The 18,206-nt window shown below is 45.9% G+C and overlaps 1 protein-coding gene across 7 annotated transcripts; it reads right to left on the bottom strand.

Moving 5' to 3' along the window:
* Positions 1–375: 375 nt before the first annotated feature.
* On the bottom strand, positions 376–13,019 carry LOC118426489. 7 transcript variants are annotated; one of them, XM_035835929.1, is made up of 3 exons: positions 12,397–13,019; positions 7,102–7,260; positions 376–1,693 (listed from the first exon to the last, which is right to left on the bottom strand). In XM_035835929.1, exons 2-3 carry the CDS (start codon positions 7,250–7,252, stop codon positions 1,470–1,472), a joined length of 375 nt encoding a protein of 124 aa, XP_035691822.1. In that variant the 5' UTR covers positions 7,253–7,260; positions 12,397–13,019; the 3' UTR covers positions 376–1,469. The 7 variants fall into 7 exon arrangements, with proteins under 7 accessions (XP_035691822.1, XP_035691820.1, XP_035691821.1 ...); XM_035835927.1 differs by having other exon boundaries at positions 11,953–13,018; XM_035835928.1 differs by lacking the exon at positions 12,397–13,019 and adding an exon at positions 11,460–11,625.
* Positions 13,020–18,206: the final 5,187 nt, after the last annotated feature.

Here is an 18,206-nt window from a genome sequence, read left to right as displayed (position 1 = left end):
GGTGCGTATATCCATTAGCACCATATCAATACAGCAGCAAAACCAAGGGACCAAGCAAAATTAGAGACTCGGACTCACCACGACGAATGTGCTTTATAGTACACGCAAACTGCGACATGGGTGAAGATTGAGTTTACGATAGGCACATATAAGACGTAGCGCCATGACCTATAGCTGGTGAATATCACTTGGTGTTGTCACAGACATTATAATGTTACAGACAGTGAACTGTCAGACTTACTTTAACAGACATTATAATGTTACAGTGAACTGTCAGACTTACTTTATTCTTGGAAATGTGCCCTTATTCCGATCTTAAATTGTCACAAGTTGCAACAAACATTAATCACAAAATAAACACACAACAACACGAACTGACAATCGACCTATATATTTTGTACAGTCTTGCATAAATCCATTTTTAAACATTGTCTAGAATTGAAAGTCTGATCCCCAGTGATGTCTTTCACAGATGTAGATATTTCTATGGGATTCCACCCCCAGATTTTGTCGAGCCAAACCTTCACTTATGGTGATATTATCGCGGTCGAGTGATAGCATGACGGCGGAGTCTAGATCTCTGGCGCTGAGTGTCCCCCGAGTGGAAAATTGCAGCTCTGATGTATGTCCCCGTATCAGGGGTACTTGACAGGCGCTTTTGACACATTGTCTGATCGCCCTTCATTAGTACTAGTACATGGCAAGGGGTACAAGAACCATTCTCTTTGGAGTAGCACTCTGAAGACATATGGAGAAGGGAGCACTACAAAGGCTTTCACATCGTTAGACGTTCTGTAGTCATTCTCTTCAATGGTGATTCTTCAATACAAACGCACTTAGGGTTTGCAACGGCCCCGTTTTAAAACTCTGTGCATGTAGGCAACTTCACAGAATAGAATTATTCTAAGTCACGTAACAGAATATAAAATTCACATTTTATGCTAGATATTGTCATTGATTTTACATAAAACGTAAACTACAATATCTGATTCATTACCCTTCAAAGGATGACTCACTAAGGCGTACACATCTGGCCCCAACTGATGAAATTGTAAGCACCGTGTGCTGAGAGCTATTTACATGTACATCGTGTATTGGCGATGTGAGCTCGAGAGCTGGCAGACATAACATGTTAGAAAGAAAACGGACCTCACGAAAACGTGATCGTAATACTGGATGAAATGTGCGAGTTACTGTGACAATAAACGTTATGTGGAGGGGACTGATGGTTACTATTACAGCCATCACGCCCCTCTAAATAACACCCATCGTTAAGGCAAATCCTACTGTTGTGCATGGGAGTGTAGCACTTCTGTAATGTCAAAGTGAAAAAGCTCAAATCATGGGCATTTGTAAGTGTCTTTCGACTGTTGCTTGCGTAACAATTCTACAGCCGCTAAGTGTCCCACGGACGTGGTGGTTTGGCATAGTTCACAATTTGAAGTAATGTAAATCCCAACCAGTTGACGTCATTTCTCCAAAAGTTTGGTCGGTTCTTCAGTCAGGGTTTGCATATTATTGGCGTCTTTTGCGTCCTTCAGTTTGGACTCGTCTAGTTTCTTGAGGTCTATGTTGTACCTGCCTTTGGACAGTTCATTCTTAATATAGTCAATCCTCCGCGCCACCTCGTAACAGTCCAGCCGTCCACTGTCGTCGTCATCATCGTCCTTCGTGTCAACTGTCTTCTTTATTCCTGCAGAAGAATGAGAAAACAAATAAAATGAAATACCATGGTCACGTCATAGTCTCCGTCACCGGCCTGTCTGGGGGCAATGGCGTAGGTTGTTGGGGGAGGTCGATTCGCGATTTTTAACCGGGAATACGTCGGGAAAGGAAAATATGCCGGGAAAGGAATATATGCCGGGAAAGGAATATATGCCGGGAAGCTTGCAGTCCGCCGCCAACAACTTATGTCAATGCCCCCAGGTGAAGGAGGCTAGCTATGTTTTTGTCGCTATAAAAGAAAATTATTCCCTACGATCCCAAATACTAGTAGTCTCCCCCATCTAAGTTTTGTCCCAGTGCCCTGACGTATTCGTCATAGCGACATACGACAGGTTTACCCAAGACGTTTTAGATCATTCTTGGGACAGTTGTGCGAATGTCGTACAAATGCAATCTGTCTTTTCATTATAAGAAATATCGTAAACGTTTTTATTATGTATTCTAGGATGATTTGGTTGATTTTAATTTCATTACTCTGTAACGGAGGGTAACCTCCGGCGACAGAGTATTGTAGTTGTCAGATATGATGAGTGCTGCATCTGTATCTCTATTTATTCTGGTCGCCTATTCGCCCGGATGTTAGACACGTGATCCATCCATTGTATAAATATGCAGATTAGGGGCATCTCCTCACTCATCAGGCCGCCTCCGACCACGTCCTCGCTGAACCGACGGCTCCCACAGCAAAGCAGACAAATTTCCCGGCGGCAATTTTGCGTTTAGGCGCCGCAGGATGGAACGCCGCAGCCCCAGGACTCCGGCGGTCACGGCGTGGTTACCGTCAGGTCGACGTTCGTTTTTTCCACGAAAGGCTTGGGTTGGTTTCCAGTGGTCGGTCGGTACATTTTTCTGCGTTTTCTCCCGTATGTTAAAAATTTTCTCGTGTTTGTTGCGTTTTAGAGCTTCGGAGCGACCTTTTCTTGTTATGTTCGTTCGCCGTTTGTGATTTTCTTCTAGAACGCTTGGAATTCTGATTACCGGCTGCATCCTCAAATTTTGCATTTCTGTCGATTATTCGTATGTATGAGCTTCTAGCGACGGGGGAGGAAAGACCTCAGTGCAGAGGATGGCTGCCTTACACCTTTTTTCTCGTTTTACAGTTTCTTCCTTTTTTATACTAGGCCGGGTCGAGTTTAGGACGTTTCTACTTCACATTGGCGTTTTGCTCCGCTTGGAGCTGAGTGATTTTTTGTGTGATTTGCTGACTTTTGTGTACGTTTTAGCAGGATCCGACAGCTACTCCAAGCAGATAGTTGGTGCCCACATGGCAAGATGGGAATTCTTTTGTCCGTGCCTTGTTTTTCGTATCCATCCTAATCCTCTGCGAAGGAAAGGTGTGGGTGTTGCCAGTCTTTGCTAAGGCGTGGAGCAGAACGAGAGTTTCCAGATTTTTATTTCATTTTTTGATTTTCGTGAATATTTCAGGCAGTAACAGAGGACGACGAGGGCATGATCCAGGAGGCAAGATGGCGACCCCCCCCCCTTGGTTCTTTGTTTTCCAGGATTACTGTCACCCCTCTGGGAGAGCCTGGCGTAGCGTTCAGCCACCCCATCTGAGCTTGGAAGGCTGCAGCTGGTACGATTTGGGTGTCATTTTCGGTTTTTGTGGCCAGGTAGAATTTTTCTTTTACTTTCCTAGATTGAACGTCGAGGCTGTGTATGGGGTTTCCTGCTACCATTTGTTTTAGTTTGCATGTGTATGAGTGTGCACCTGTAAGGCGTGGTGACTGAGTTATGGACACGCGTGGCCCACGACACTCCACGTAACGCGGCTCGCTCGCTTGTGGGATCGGGGCGGTGTGGAAGTTGCGTATGTTCTTAGACTTGTCTGTCTGGGACCGGACCTGTTGCCGGGCGCCCGTCCCTCCCCACGATCTCATGACTCACGTGTTGTTCATACAGGTCTGACGCTCTCCCCCTCCGACAGCAGGGATGCGCGGGACACACCACTGCCAGCTACGGGACACGCCACCATCAACCTCGCCAGATGTGCGGCCATGGTACCCGTCGGTGACATGCACAAGCTACAGCAGCAGAGAGGGGACAAGACGCGCCAGGGAACCTGTTAGGCTGTGATGTTGTTGTTTTTTTTTGCGAACCTTGTTCTTTCACCGATTAGAGTTGTTGACAACAGATACCAGAGATTCCGAGGAGGTGGCTTCAGGGCGCAGCGCTATGAGGAACAGCAGTTTGAGCATCAGGCCCGGCTGGCGTTCCGGTCCCCAACACCGCCCAGCCCGCCAGTTCATCCAACTTCACCGGCAGCCCAAGGAACGGACTGTGAGTCTTTTGGCTTCCTTTGTTAGGCAGGTTTTTTCCCCCTCTTTTCTTAATTTGTGAAATTCGTTTTCCAGTGCGATGGGGTGCCGCGGAATGCTGGATTGTTCGACTGGAATTATTCGAGTAACCCTGTGTTAGCCTGACGTCCTTGTGAATAACACGTCGAGTCACCCGTTTGTTTCTAACGTTATCCCAGTGCGGGGATCCGAGAAGGTGTAGGACGGTGTATCCTTTTCTCAGTACGGTGGAATATCATTCATTGCGACGGGCATGCCGCGGAAAGCTGAATGATTCGGAAAGTATGCAGCTGTTTTAGCCGGTGTGGCATTATCCAGCGCGAAGGGTTTCCGCGGAAAGCTGGGCGACCAAAAAAAAAAAAAAAAAATTGTACACGTTTTTCGTGACACACTGTGACGACATCCAGTGCGAAGGGGTTCCGCGGAAAGCTGGACGATCCGAGAAGTCTGGTACGTTTTATCTACTCTTGTGACTTAATCCAGTGCGATGGGTTTCCGCGGAAGGCTGGATGATTTGTTAAGCGGAAGTGCGTAAGGACCTGGGCCGGACTGAGGCCTGGCTAAGGAGTGCGCGCGGGAAACGGGCTGTGAGGACAGAAGTGAGCAGCATGTTGTGCGTTTGTGCACAAACGATTTTGTATCGCACAGTGCTGATTCACCATAGGCAGTACAGAACACGGTTTTTCTTATGTCTGGTTCCTCTTCATGGTCTGAGCGCTGTGTAAGATTAGAGCGGGTAGATTAGCGTTGGGAACACGAGAGTGAATACTTAGGAATGTGTGGCTTTACGTAGTGATAAAGTCCAGAGAAGGGCAAGATGAAGTGAGGGGGACAAGTCGAGAGGAATGAGAAAGGGATAAGATGAGTAAGGGGAGAGGAAAGGTGAAAGAGCGAAGATAAGGATGGGAAGTTGTTGAGAGGGACAAGATGGGAGATGATTTGGAAGAGTGAACAGGAAAAGGAGCGAGACTATATCATAGGAGAGTGTCATCGGGGGGAAGACATTAGGTGACAGGAAGGAAAGGCTCTGAAGCCAGAGAGGGCAAAGGCGGAAGACGACGATTCCCCATCACTTTATAACGGAGGGCGGATAGATGACCAGGACAAATAGGATACTATTTATTCTGGTCGCCTATTCGCCCGGATGTTAGACACGTGATCCATCCATTGTATAAATATGCAGATTAGGGGCATCTCCTCACTCATCAGGCCGCCCTCCGACCACGTCTGGAGCCTGAAGCGACCCACCCGCCCAGCCCTCGGTAAATTCTCTGCTTTGCGCGGAACTAGACGCCCGCTTTCAGGCGGTCGTCTCAGCGCATAGGTGACTTTAGGCTCCAGACGACGATTCCCCATCACTTTATAACGGAGGGCGGATAGATGACCAGGACAAATAGGATACTATTTTCCCTTTGCCGCATTAGTATGTAGTTTGGCATGTCGTCTGCACGCAGTTACGCGATGATGGACTTTTTTTGCGGTAGCTGTTTTTATAATCTATGTAATAATTTCAGAAATCGCCCCCATATTCCTGGTATTGTGGAACAGGTCATGTGGTTTTGGGGTTTGGTAATTAGCTTATCTCCAAGCAGTTCTAATGTCCGAACAGCTGTCGCGGTAGAGAAATCCCTAAACAGATGTTAGACTCTGGCTTCCTAGCACATTGCATTGTTCATTGCCAGTTTTATAATAAACAAGTACATACTCTGTCCTGGTCACCTATCAGTAATATTAGCGTAGAACAGGCAACAGGCTAGGAAAATGGGTTCTTCCATTGGCGTTGTCATGGGTTCGCAATGGAAGATGGGTTATTCCATTGGCATTGCCAAGCTGAAAGTCCTCGGACAAAAAAAGACTGCAGCTGAAGGGTTCACTTATGAAAGTCACCAGTGACGCACGCGTATGTCTGAGTGATATATTGCGATGATATACATCGCCAAATGTTAATATTGTATTACAGAGAGAGTTAAGGATCAGCGTATGGAGGTATTACTTTTTTCGTCATCTCAGGGCAGTGTTTGACGTAAACATCATCAAGTGTAGACAATATGAACTAGTAGACTTGTTGCAGAAATAGCCTGTATAGTTACGGTAAATTGTGAATGTAATCCTTCCTAGAATCATGTGTACGTCATCAGTAAGACAAGGGTATAAGTGAAAGCTAAATAAGAAACTAGACACGAGCGATGTAAGATTGTGTAAACCTAATCTAAAAGTCATGACTCGCTCCTTACGAAAGCTTGCTGACATTTTCACGGCTTTGTAAATGCTGTGGGCGTACACACATTTACACCAACTGTCGGGAGTTGGGAGGCAAAGAACATCCCGGGTGGGGAAATGTGCATCATTTAAAAAGTCATCAAAGGTTATGGGGGTCTTAGATAGAAATGACGCAGGTCTAGACGTCATTGTGGATATCGTCCGTTCGCACGTTCGGACCCACTTTAACGTGCTAGAGGCTTACAGTTAAGATGACTCAAGTCCTGTAGGCAAAAATATACATCCAGTTTCAAATCATCAATTCAGTTATAATATTGTTCATGATGATTTTTCTATATATTTCCCCCATTAGCCTTTGATCCATGTTAAATCAAAGTGAATTGATGGTTGCACTGACAGTAGTATGATGTCATGATGTATACAAAGGCCCGAATTGCCGAAGGTATTCAAGCTGCATACTGGATGCAATTAACGTTTTCTTCCCTACGTGTTTCTCTGTTGCTACGAGCACCAGGTGAGATTCCTACCCTAGTACTAAAAGCAATGAACACTGCTGCCATGACTATGTATGTAAAACAATCAAACAAATATACTTTACCCCTGAACTTACACTACGGTGAAGCTTGTCGACTAATGTCGCAAGGAGACAATTACATACATACACTACCAATAGTGTACACTGCCTCAAGATGTGTATATTTTGGCTCGGCTCACGTTTCGAATTCACGTCCCTGCGCCAATATTCAGACAGCATAATGGGCTGTCCATGCAGTCTTGATCATGGTTATGAAAGGTTATAATACGTTATCTATAGCGCTGCTCAAGTGTAAACATATAACATAAGGGTGCGTTTCCGTACCGTTGCCCGTCCAGGGTTCCCTGTCCGCGCCGTGCGGGTCGGAGATGGCAGAGCTGATGTCCGTGACGTCAGTGCTGCTGGCTGGCTCCATGTACCGCGCCGTCTTCTGGGGGTACGGAGGGGTCTTGTCCTTACTCGCTCCGCTTCCCATCGTCTTCCCTACACACCGATACACACATAAACCAGAGATAGATATTACTGGCCGTGTGTGAGGCACGCCCTCAATTCCTTTCTCCTGTGTGGAAAAGAACTAGCGACCACGACAACAAGGTTCAGCCCTGTCAACTCGGAATCAAACTGTTCAGAGATTTCTTTTTCCACTTACACGTCTACTGTAAAATCGGGGGAGTCTGTTGTGATCAAAAACAGCAGGAGCTTCTTCATTATAAGAACAGTCGCAGCTTTAAAGGGGACTATGTAATAATCATACCTGTGGCAGTTTGACAAATCGCACAACAAAACCACCTGCGGCTGCCTTGTTCTTACCCAACACGAAGACTATACCATTGAGCCAGTGCGAGCCACACAGATCAACACCAAGAACAATCTAGAAACCCTTCAGGGGTGAGAGAAATAAACGGTGAAAACGAAACCATCATACAGCCCAGCCGCAGACAGGGATTTGATTACATGGAATCTGATCATGGAGAATTATGAATAGTCCCTGCTACCACCTGGCTACCGATTATGAAAGGTAATCCGGAAGTCTACACCAAAACAGGGCCGGTTACGTTTCTGACAATTTAAAGTATTTTGAAAAATGGGCGAGATGTCTATCTCACTGACCGGAGGCACTCTGGAGGCACTGTAGAGGTACATTGGAGTTTGTTCACAGAGGAACCTATGCGCTCTGCACTCGGTTTTGTCTGTAAATAACTGTTGCACCAAGACTACTTAGTTCCTAATACCCCTGTCACATTTGGCGAAAATCGATCGGACGACGATTCTGTGGCAATCGCCCGAGTCTCGCTTATAATAACAACTTTATTGTACAAAGTATGGCTTATATGTGACAGGGACGGTTTTAGGTGAAAAATACGCGCAGCCCTCTGTCGATCTTAATTGAATATGGCCGATCTTCCATCGATACGCCCGAAGATCGTGGATAATGTGACAGGGGTATTATAACAGAAACACCGCCCACCACGGACTGGACCTCGGGGCACTCGTATCGTCACGGGAAGTGTTGACTGCGCTGCTCTTCGCCTGGTACTTGGCAAGTTTCCACCACATCTGCGTTTGTAACCCGTACGTGTGCTCATGAAGTCACGTAGAGAATTTTTCTTGCGTCCTCAGAACGTCATACGGAAATATCCCATTCCACCGGGAGGCGGCCGAGCGATTTGAAAATGCTCTTAACCTTTAACGTCATAGAAAGAAAAAAAGCGTCTTTGACTTTGTTCGCTTTGTATGTTTTGTTGTCTTTTCAGTCATATCTACCTTTTGCATGATATCATGATTATGAAGTCAATGGTTTAATACACAAACCAACAAGTAGGTCGCAACAAGATCGCCGCGAGATCGCCGTCTAGTTATAGTGGAATTGTGGAACTGAACTCATCACATCTATCCTTTAGTGTAAATAGTTGCCCGCCGTGGCACCATAAACGATCTGGCAAACGGTTTTCTCCACGTACCCTTCTCGGTTTTCTATTTTCCTTTATGTTTCACTGAGTTTCATATCTGTCATTTTTTTATAAACGCCCAAGATTTAAACGCCCTACTGACTGCTTATGTGTCCCCAGACCAGTTGCAGTCTTTCCGTTAAAAATCTTAGTCAAACATTATGATAATGTAAACATTATGTATATATATATATATATATATGAGTTCATGCAAGGATGGGCACACCAAGCATGTTTCGTTTTCTAACACTCCCACACGTAAATACACACACGTACACACCATGGCTCCAGCTGTCAAAGTTGTACATTTGTACATGATAGTTTTACATCGTCCTGCGACACAACGCAGCAAATACAATCCGAAATCAAATCACTGAAACATGCAGTTCACGCGGTTAGGAACTATCATGGAGGAGGCATATCATCGATTGGTCAAGCCTGCTATTACGATGGCTTTAATTATATACAATATAGATGAACCCGCCAATTCACAGAGTTAGCTCCATCGTTATTAATTGATGCATGCACACGCCAAGCTGGGGACCCCAATGCGCGGTAAACGACACGAAACAGACAGTGGAATCTGAAGGAATCGGAAATAAGACAGTCCCACAGGATCGATGAACTGGCGTACCGTGAGCGGAAGCATGAGGGATTGTTAAGCCATTATCGTCTGTGAGATACTATAGCATCGTTCTGTCACATGAGAGGCAGGTGGAGATTATCACTGTACTGTGGCATGACCGTAACTCACGGTCTCACCAGGACCATGTTTAGCATGGCAATAAGGGACCTGACGATATTTATCGGGGGGGGAGGGCTGGTGCATAGGTGGGGGGGGCCAATGAAAAATTTTTTGAGCCGAGGGGGGGGCCATTGAAAAATTTTTTGAGCCGAGGGGGGGGCCATTGAAAAAAAATTGCCTGAGGGGCCTTGATAAATACTACCAAAATGTGCCCCTGAAATGCAGGAAATGAAGTTTCAGATGGTCAAGATTTCAATTTTTCTCTGGACGTCCCTTGCGACGGCTTGCGGCTCTGGCGCACACAACACTTCGGCGCTCGTCGCCATCAAAAGTCTCTTCCTCTGACAGAAAATTGTCATTACATTTAGCATAGTCTACCAGCGAAGTTTATCCCTCAAAATGCAGAAAATCGTGTCTCAGAGGGTCCAAACTTCATCATTTGAATGACATTTCTCCAGACCTACCTTGCGACGGCTCGTGCCATGCCCGGCGCTCGAAATTGTGGAAATACGTTGGGGGCGTCGTCGCCCTCAAAACCATGTGAAGTTCTAATAGAAAGGCTATTAAACTTAAAGCTTAGTCTGCCAGCAAATTTTGCCCATCAAGATTTAGGAAAGACCGTTTCAGATAGTCAAGATTTCCAAATTTTCCCGGTGGAGCATGCCCCCGGACCCCCAAGGATTACGTTGATATAGTTCGCCCTCCCCATACTGAGAAATTTTCTGCAGCCGCCTCTGTCGTGTGATTCCATGTTCGCACGAAGTTTAAGAAAACTATAGAAACTAAAATTGGTATAAATATCAATCCTGGGTGCATCTGTTCTTTGTATACAGAATGGTTCACGGACGGCAACGGGATAAAACATTACGATGTTTACTTTCGTGACAGCGGGCTCTCTGCTGCATATTACGTCATGGTGGCGCGAATTTTTTTTGGCAAGTTTGTAGGTTGCAATTGGCCGAAATAACTCCCGTTTTGGAAAGATTGAAGCAGTCTTGAAGCGGTTTTCGAAACGATATCGCTAAAATGTACCCAAGTCTCTTCCATCTACAACATTAATTTGTTTTCTTTTGTGTAAATTTCGTACATGTGTGGTGGAAAAGATCGCCGAAGTTGGATTACCGCCCCGCCCCTCCCCGCCCGCTTTTCTCTTTGTTGATGTGGACGCACAAAATCCAAATTTTTTTGCCTCACAGAATGCGGGAAATTTCGTTTTAGAGGGTCAAAAATATCAAAATTTCCCGGGTAGCATGCCCCTAACCCCCGAGACCGGTCGGGCCTTCGGCCCTCCGATCCCTGGACGGCCTTTAACAGCTAGCCGTCGGTCTGGTGGAAACGTTCAGTTTCGTGATCTTGCGTATTAAACGTTACCAGAGACTTTTTCAAGTTCACGTAGATTGGAGAAGTGATATCAGACAGGGTAAGTCTTATAACCGTTGCCACGTGAGTGTAACAACATCAAGTGCTACATGAAAACTCGGCTGTTGTAAAACTTTGGGAGATAACATATGCCCCAGCAGGACTCCAACGTGCGTAATTTGTTGACGCGCGGGTCTTGACACCCCGGGCCGATCGTCGTCACGTTCAAACAACGCTACCGCTATGACTGCAGCGTTGATCTTGCTGACAGACTGTGTGTAATGGAAAAGGTAAGGAAAAATTCGAGGGGGGGGGGCCATTGAAAAATTTTTTGGGGCGAGGGGGGGGCCATTGAAAAATTTTTGGGGGCAGGGGGGGGGCCATTGAAAAATTTTTTACCAGACCTATTTTGCACCAGCCCCCTCCCCCCAGTAAATAACGTCAGGTCCCTAAGCATTTCCTAACACGTACAAAAAACACATACATACGTGTAGAGGTGTGGGATGATAACTACATGCATATGTGCCATTTCTAGCACGTCAATCCTGCAGTCCTGTCCTTTGCATATTGGTGGCCTGTAACGTTAAATGTTTATAGCCAACGAAGCAAACCCGGTTACTGAGACTAACGTTAGTTCGGGACATCTAGTCGCCAGCTGCTGTCTCCCATGGCACCATTCCTCCTCTACCTGATAAAACCCACACGTCTGCCGTTTAGAGATGATGTAGCAATAGGTCATGACGAATAGGTCAACATGACTTATCAGTGGGCCTCAAATACGCCCCCCCCTCCCGTCCTGCTGCAACCTGCCTACATAAACAGTTCATCAACCTCAGAAATGTCCTCATCCTTATCCCTCGTTTTATAGGGGGGCTGTATTGGGGGATAGGGGATGTCTGTCAATGCTGTTCGCTGGATAGAAGTCAGTAAGGCAGTGGCTAGGTATTACGTTAAATTCGGCGAACTGGCTATACATAGACTTCGTCGATTACACTCTAGGTTTTTGAGCGATCCGGTAACAAATTACATCGAGTTATAACGCTCTACGTAAAACTAAAAGGGCATGCAGGCTCCATAGATATGGGCAAGGATATGATAAGGAGTATGGATGCAGCTGCTTACCTTCGGTTAAATCAGCGAGCCCCACAGTAAGGTTGGCGCTGTTTCTGCCGTTGTTATGCTGTCTTTAAGGCTCCGGCTGCACTCCATAAAGCCATGTGCACACCGGGTGCGATATACTACCCACGGCGACGCCAAGACTTTCCCTGGAGTATTCCCAACAGACGCGGACGTAGCTGTGTAGATTTTGTTGACTCAGCATGCACCAGCCTTGCGGTCCGAAGATAAGTCGTGCGTCACAATTTTACGACAAGTACAAGTCAAGGCTTCCAGGAATGAAACAAGCTTCACCCTCTGTCAGTTGATCTGAGAAAAGTCGTGCGTTACCCCTAACAACGCTCCGGGCGTTACAAGGATCATGTGGGGACGTACAAAGAAGCGTGAGCCAACCGTGCTTTCTTGTTGGGATTTCTCTATGTTCCCGTGCGATAATGAATAGTCTCTTACCGTTTCCAGATCATCTTTGCTTTCCTTACAAAGTCAGCAGCATTTCATGCTGTTTCCTCCCGATATGCGATGATTCAAAGGCCGTACAGCTTGCCAGCCGGATAGTGCAGATACATGTGAAATGTCATCCACAGAAACGCGGTGACCTCATCTATAATTTCAGTACATTTCCGTCCTGGATAGACTGGCCGCGTTTTTTTCAATGCCTACTGTTCCCACCGCTAAGACTCTACTAGCTTGGAATTCAGATCCACGTAGTACTACCAAGGGCACTTGTCTCATCAAGCTCGCTATTTGCTAGGCTTCCTAAATCTGTAGTGTTGAAAACAGTCCTTCCGAATCGACCGGCGGGTTACCCAGAGGCTTTGCAGCTCAGCAAGTGAGGAGAATCAGCTGCACAAATGGCGCGCTGGCGATTAAAATGTAATTGACTGTCGTCGTCGTCAGGCGCGCTGCCGGGCACCTCGCATCCTGGTGACGCGCTTGACTCGACCCAGGGGCGGGATGACGTAAAAACGCGTCCTTGCAAGCAAACCGCTCGGAGCCTGATGACTGATGAGAAAAAAATGCCTACACTAGACGTTTGTTGGATCCTGATGCAAGTTGCGGGAAGTGTGGCAAGCTTCCTAATCCGTCCCGGCAGCCTCCGTTATACCCCCCTCACATTAGGCGCGATTCGAGCGGGAGAACGAGTCTGGGAACTGTAATTTTCGAGGAGGCATGACCCTGATGCGATGGAAGAAATGGCAGAGTTTCCCCCTTCGCGTCATGGTCATGTCTCCTCGTAATTTAGAGCTCGCAGACTCGTCGTCCGATCGAATCGCGCCTAATGTGAGGGGGGTATAAGGGCCGTAGTCTCAGCAGTGCAGTGGAGCAAAACGGGCGAGAGATGAACCCTGTGCTAGAATGGATATTATCCCATTAGAAGCCAATACATGATACCTAGTGAGGTGACAGATCAAGGTCAGCGGACGGGCAGTCTTATCGAATTCCTGATGACCTGTGGGTCATTTCTCTTCCGTCAGAACGCCTATGAAGCGTGGGGGCGATGCCCGGATGATGGGACTAGAAAAGTGAAGGCTTAGTAGCAATAGGTCATGAAAACATCCGACTGAAAGTAAAACCTGACGTGTCATAAGTGCTGGGGACGACTTATCAGTATGCCTCAAATGTGCACAACCCCCCACCCCCCACCACCCCTCCTACTGCAACCTGCCTACATAAACAGTCGCCAAATAGACGGCGATCGCGCTGCGATGTCACTTCGACCTATATAGGGTATGTGTAACCTTCGCTTTCACACTGGGTGGGTAAATAATTCCAAACGTAAAAGTGTGACTGAGCAGAAAACAAAACACACAAAATGGAACGTTTCTTTTCTATACAATTCGTTGAGCGATCTATTAAATTTTAGGTCGCAGAGAGAGCGCGGCTAGAGCGCCGTCCTAGTGGAAAGGAGATATAAGAAATCATTTGTGGACGGGATTCATCATGGTAACGGAGCAGGCTACCCGAAGTCAACAGCGCTGTGTGTGGTCTGCAACAGTGCGAGCATGTCGTCCATGCCAAGCATAAAAAGACATCCTTCTGTTGTGTAATGTCCCACGCCACCTCGGTCCCACCACAGTCCATCACTGTGACATCATCGATGTTTGAAGATGTTTTATTGAAATCAATTTTGAAATATCGGGAAATTGGCCAAAATATCTACTACCATCCTGGCGCATATAATAGATATGAACAAAATCGATGACGAGAAATGCATATCACAAATATGAAATAAAGGTTAACCGTTTATGTTTTCGGATCTGATTTTTCAGAAGCATGTTCTCGTTAGTAATAACCGCCCCTCTTGAACTACCACATGTGGTTATGAGTAACTGCAGTGCTGACGGGAAGAATCCAAGTTAATTGCTCAGGCTTGTCGTGTCCTTTGTGATGCTGCTGCGTGATGCTGCTGCGTGACTTAGCTCATATATAATGAGAAAACCAACAAAACCAGTATAATGTACACTTCAGTAGCACAGCATAGTCATAGAATGTAGTTCCTAGCACCATTGTATTTTCCTTATTTTACATGTTGTTTGCACCTGCAATTAGCCCTCGGGCAAGAATTTGCAATAAACAAATATATATAATTTCTAATAGAAACAACTTTATGACACGTGTGATCACAAGCATATTAAATTCAACGACCCCATACCTTTGACATGTACAAATAATCCGTTTCCCTGAATTGTTTTTACTTCGGTTCTTCTAGGACGTCTGCATCGCATTTAAGATAGATATGAGATATGTAAACGCCGCAAGGACGTCGACGTATAGCATTGTGTTGACTTGGCGCCAAATAGTCGCATCGACAACACTGCATAGCCATGACCCATTTCAATGTCGCTGAGCCAATCAGAAGGCTCTGCAAATGTCGAAATTGTTCAACCAAGGGTGAAATAAACAGTGGTTTAGCGGGCTGAATTTAACGATTCTTCAATCAGTTCTTATTGGAGTTTATCGCATTTATGAAGTTCCTCCAATATTGATCAGTTGATTGGAGAAACCATGACCTTCGTCAATAACAATCAACGTCATTTTATTTCATATGTCTGGTTATTCACTTTTATCAGGAGTAGGGCCAGTCAGTGGGTAGCTTCAGTACTATCTGTCTGATCGCTCTGCAGGTGTACGCCTTGAGGAGAATACTTAATAGAGCAGATCTTACAGTCTGCAAATACGTATCCAGTGATTTTCATCCATGGAGACAGGAACGCTTGGAGAACAATGACGGCCCGCTTCAGTGAAGAGTGATATGCGGCGAGGATGAGAGAGTAAATGAGAGATTTTCATCTCCAGAACATTGTCGGCGTTCCTCCGACCGGCTTAAGTACACCGCCTTTTCAGAACCCCCCAAAGTCCCACGGCCCAATTTAAAGGACCGTGAGAGATTCGATCGTCTGTAGATGGAGTTTTAGTGCTGAATCAATGGTTTTCCTCAGTTAGACTCTCGTGTGTGTTAGGATCAGTGGAGATGACTCCACATTATGCCGGGCACTGGAGAGACGCGCTCGTAGATGAGCTGCAGGTCCTCAGCATTAACGTTACCATAAACGCGACGCTCGGGGATCGTTACAGACGGTCGGATCTTAATGACAAACGTACGTTCACCTAAAATACGTTTTTCACATGAAACGGCTGTTCTATGTATATATATATATATACCCATTGTTACTGTATTGTTCATACAAAATTACAGTAGCATAATATTAACGATTCCCCAATTACAAAGCTTTCACGACGCTGGGTTCACTGGTTGCAATTAGCCCTCGGGAATACTTCCAAGGCACATCAGGTGCTGCTGATCGCGCCTTGATCTAAACAGCCTTTCAAACATAAAGTTTCTTCAGTGATGCAGATAATAACTCGGACATGTATTAGCTGCAATTCCCCTTTAGGCAATTCCAATCCAGGACAAGTTTTCCTCGTATATCCGGTTGCCATAGTAAAGGTTTGATCTAATCCTGTGGCCAACTCATTATGTTTTAATGGGGCATGTCGCCTCTGGCTATCTGGATGCGCATACATACAGCTTTATATTACGCACGCACGCACGCACGCACGCACGCAGACACACATACACACGCATACACACTTACACACGCGCACAAAGATATAAATATAGGGAGGGAGGGCGAAATAGACTTATTAATGAACAGATAAGCTAATGTTCTTCCCAGACGCTGTGTACAGTATTCACAGCTTCATTGTGCCGGGCAAATTCCCAAGGCTTATAGTAGTCAGTAGCAAGTAGTAAGAACGTGTGGCTTGCTGCCAAATAGCCGAATCTTCAACAATGCATAGCCTTCACAATCGCTAACCCCATTTTGAAGTCGCTGCAAATTTTGAAACTAGTCCAACTTTGACAGAAACCATCGGCTCAGTGGGCTGGAATTAACAACACTTCAGTCAGATCCATCTATCACTATCAACATCAACTTCCTCACATCCTAGCCTAAAGCTAAGGGCACAACCCGCCACGTGCAATTTGTCCATATGTGTTTTTTTTAGGCCACGTCCGCCACGTATTTCTGAAAACGTTCAGGCTGTACCAGGGCAGGCGCGTCTCCCGTACTGGCACGTACGGGGGCGAATCCGCAGCTCTATGGCACACAAAGCTTTGCCTGTAAGTTGTACGGCGTGTCTGCGTGCTCCAAAATCCTTTCGGATTCAGAGTTCGTACGGATGCGGTACTTACCACTTACGGCGTTTTACCCGTTTTGGCACGTAGACAGCACGTATTCGAACGTACGACGGGTTGTGCCCTTAGCTTTAGGCTAGGGTGTGAGGAAGTTGATAGTGATAGATGCCCCACATCATGCCCCACGCGGGGTTTTGTCTAGTATCATAAGAAGAAGAAGAAGAATAGATGGATCTGACTGAAGTGTTGTTAATTCCAGCCCACTGAGCCGATGGTTTCTGTCAAAGTTGGACTAGTTTCAAAATTTGCAGCGACTTCAAAATGGGGTCAATTACGACTGTCAGCTTGTCTCACGCACGATTGTAGTTTGAAATGAGGCTGAACAGGTTAATGCCGCAGTCACTTGTTTGAGAGCGACTTGCGAAGTTAGAATCAACTCCCCCGAGTGGCAACGAGCTTTATGACTGCGTTGATGGTGAATAGAGCTGGCAATAACGGTGGTTACTAGACCCTGGTGAAGGAGATCGCATCATCACAAGCGGGATGGAAAATCGGGAAGTGACTGATTCAACTGAACTCGCCCGTCAAGGTGTTATTTCCACATTCGTCGACAATTTTTATCCTGGAGCCCAGCCTTGTTCGCTTTAGTCCGCCCCCCCCCCCCCCAAAGGTCGCTATAGCTACCTTCGGAAGCGGAGTAAAGCGAACAAGGCTAGACTCCAGGCTACACAATTTAACAGCCCTTCATCTATACATAAAGCGCGCCGATTGCTTTCGTTGTCTCTTTGCTATGCATTTCTGTAGGAGCTCAGATGACAATGTTGTCTTTAATCATGTGCAGCGGATGTACGAAAACTTCATTAGACAACAGAGCAACAGCCAAAAATAACATGCCTGTCATATCTTTCTTTGGCCGTTGTATTTTGAATATCATTAGAGCTGACTGTAGCAGCCACTTCCTCGCTAGCCTCCGGCTTTTCAATGCTTTATATTTTACTCAAGGGAATGAAAATTGTTATTTTTGGCTTGTCAGTTCGTGCTATCACGACTTCCAATATCAATCTAAAACACAATGTTGCGTCGCTATACATTTCCAGTGCTGCTGTTTTTTGTCGCAAAGCAGTTTGGACAAGTGAGTGACGTCTGGTAACTCTGACTGCCATGTCTGTGATAGCTTTTACTTTATTACCTGTCAGTTCTCCTGCAATGGTGGGATGTAGACATTATGTGATGGTTTATATTCTAACTCTTGAATCTTTGCATATTTAGTATACTAGTATCTGTCTTATTAAGTCCATTCTCTCTTTCTCTTGACATCTGTATGGCCAGAAATAGATGTGAATTTAATTTGTATGAAAAAAAATGTTGCTTTGTATGGTTTATGTCCGGCAGCCATACGCATCTGCCCCCAAAGGCACGTAGGCCCGCCATGCTTCATTAAAGCCTTTGGGTTCCCTCTCTCGACATCTTTCATAACTTGAATTCTTCAGAGGTCCTGTCCTTGGTGCTGATTCAGTGGTAATCAATGCAGACGTTCAAACTATGGGGAAGGTATTCCACAATATTTGAAATGAAATGAATGATTTTATTTGTAAAACGTTGCAGCTGGTGAGCTGAATTG

Source organism: Branchiostoma floridae, chromosome 11, assembly GCF_000003815.2.
Source record: "Branchiostoma floridae strain S238N-H82 chromosome 11, Bfl_VNyyK, whole genome shotgun sequence".
NCBI lineage: Eukaryota > Metazoa > Chordata > Leptocardii > Amphioxiformes > Branchiostomatidae > Branchiostoma > Branchiostoma floridae.
Note: the sequence above shows the minus strand (reverse complement) of the source record. Positions and strands in the feature narration are given on the sequence as shown.

Coding starts and splice junctions, on each gene's coding strand:
- LOC118426489 (XM_035835929.1), bottom strand. CDS start 7,252: ATGGGAAGCGGAGCGAGTAAGGACAAGACCCCTCCGTACCCCCAGAAG. Junction 1,694..7,101: donor GGAACCCTGGACGGGCAACG/GTACGGAAACGC, acceptor ATTCTTCTGCAG/GAATAAAGAAGACAGTTGAC.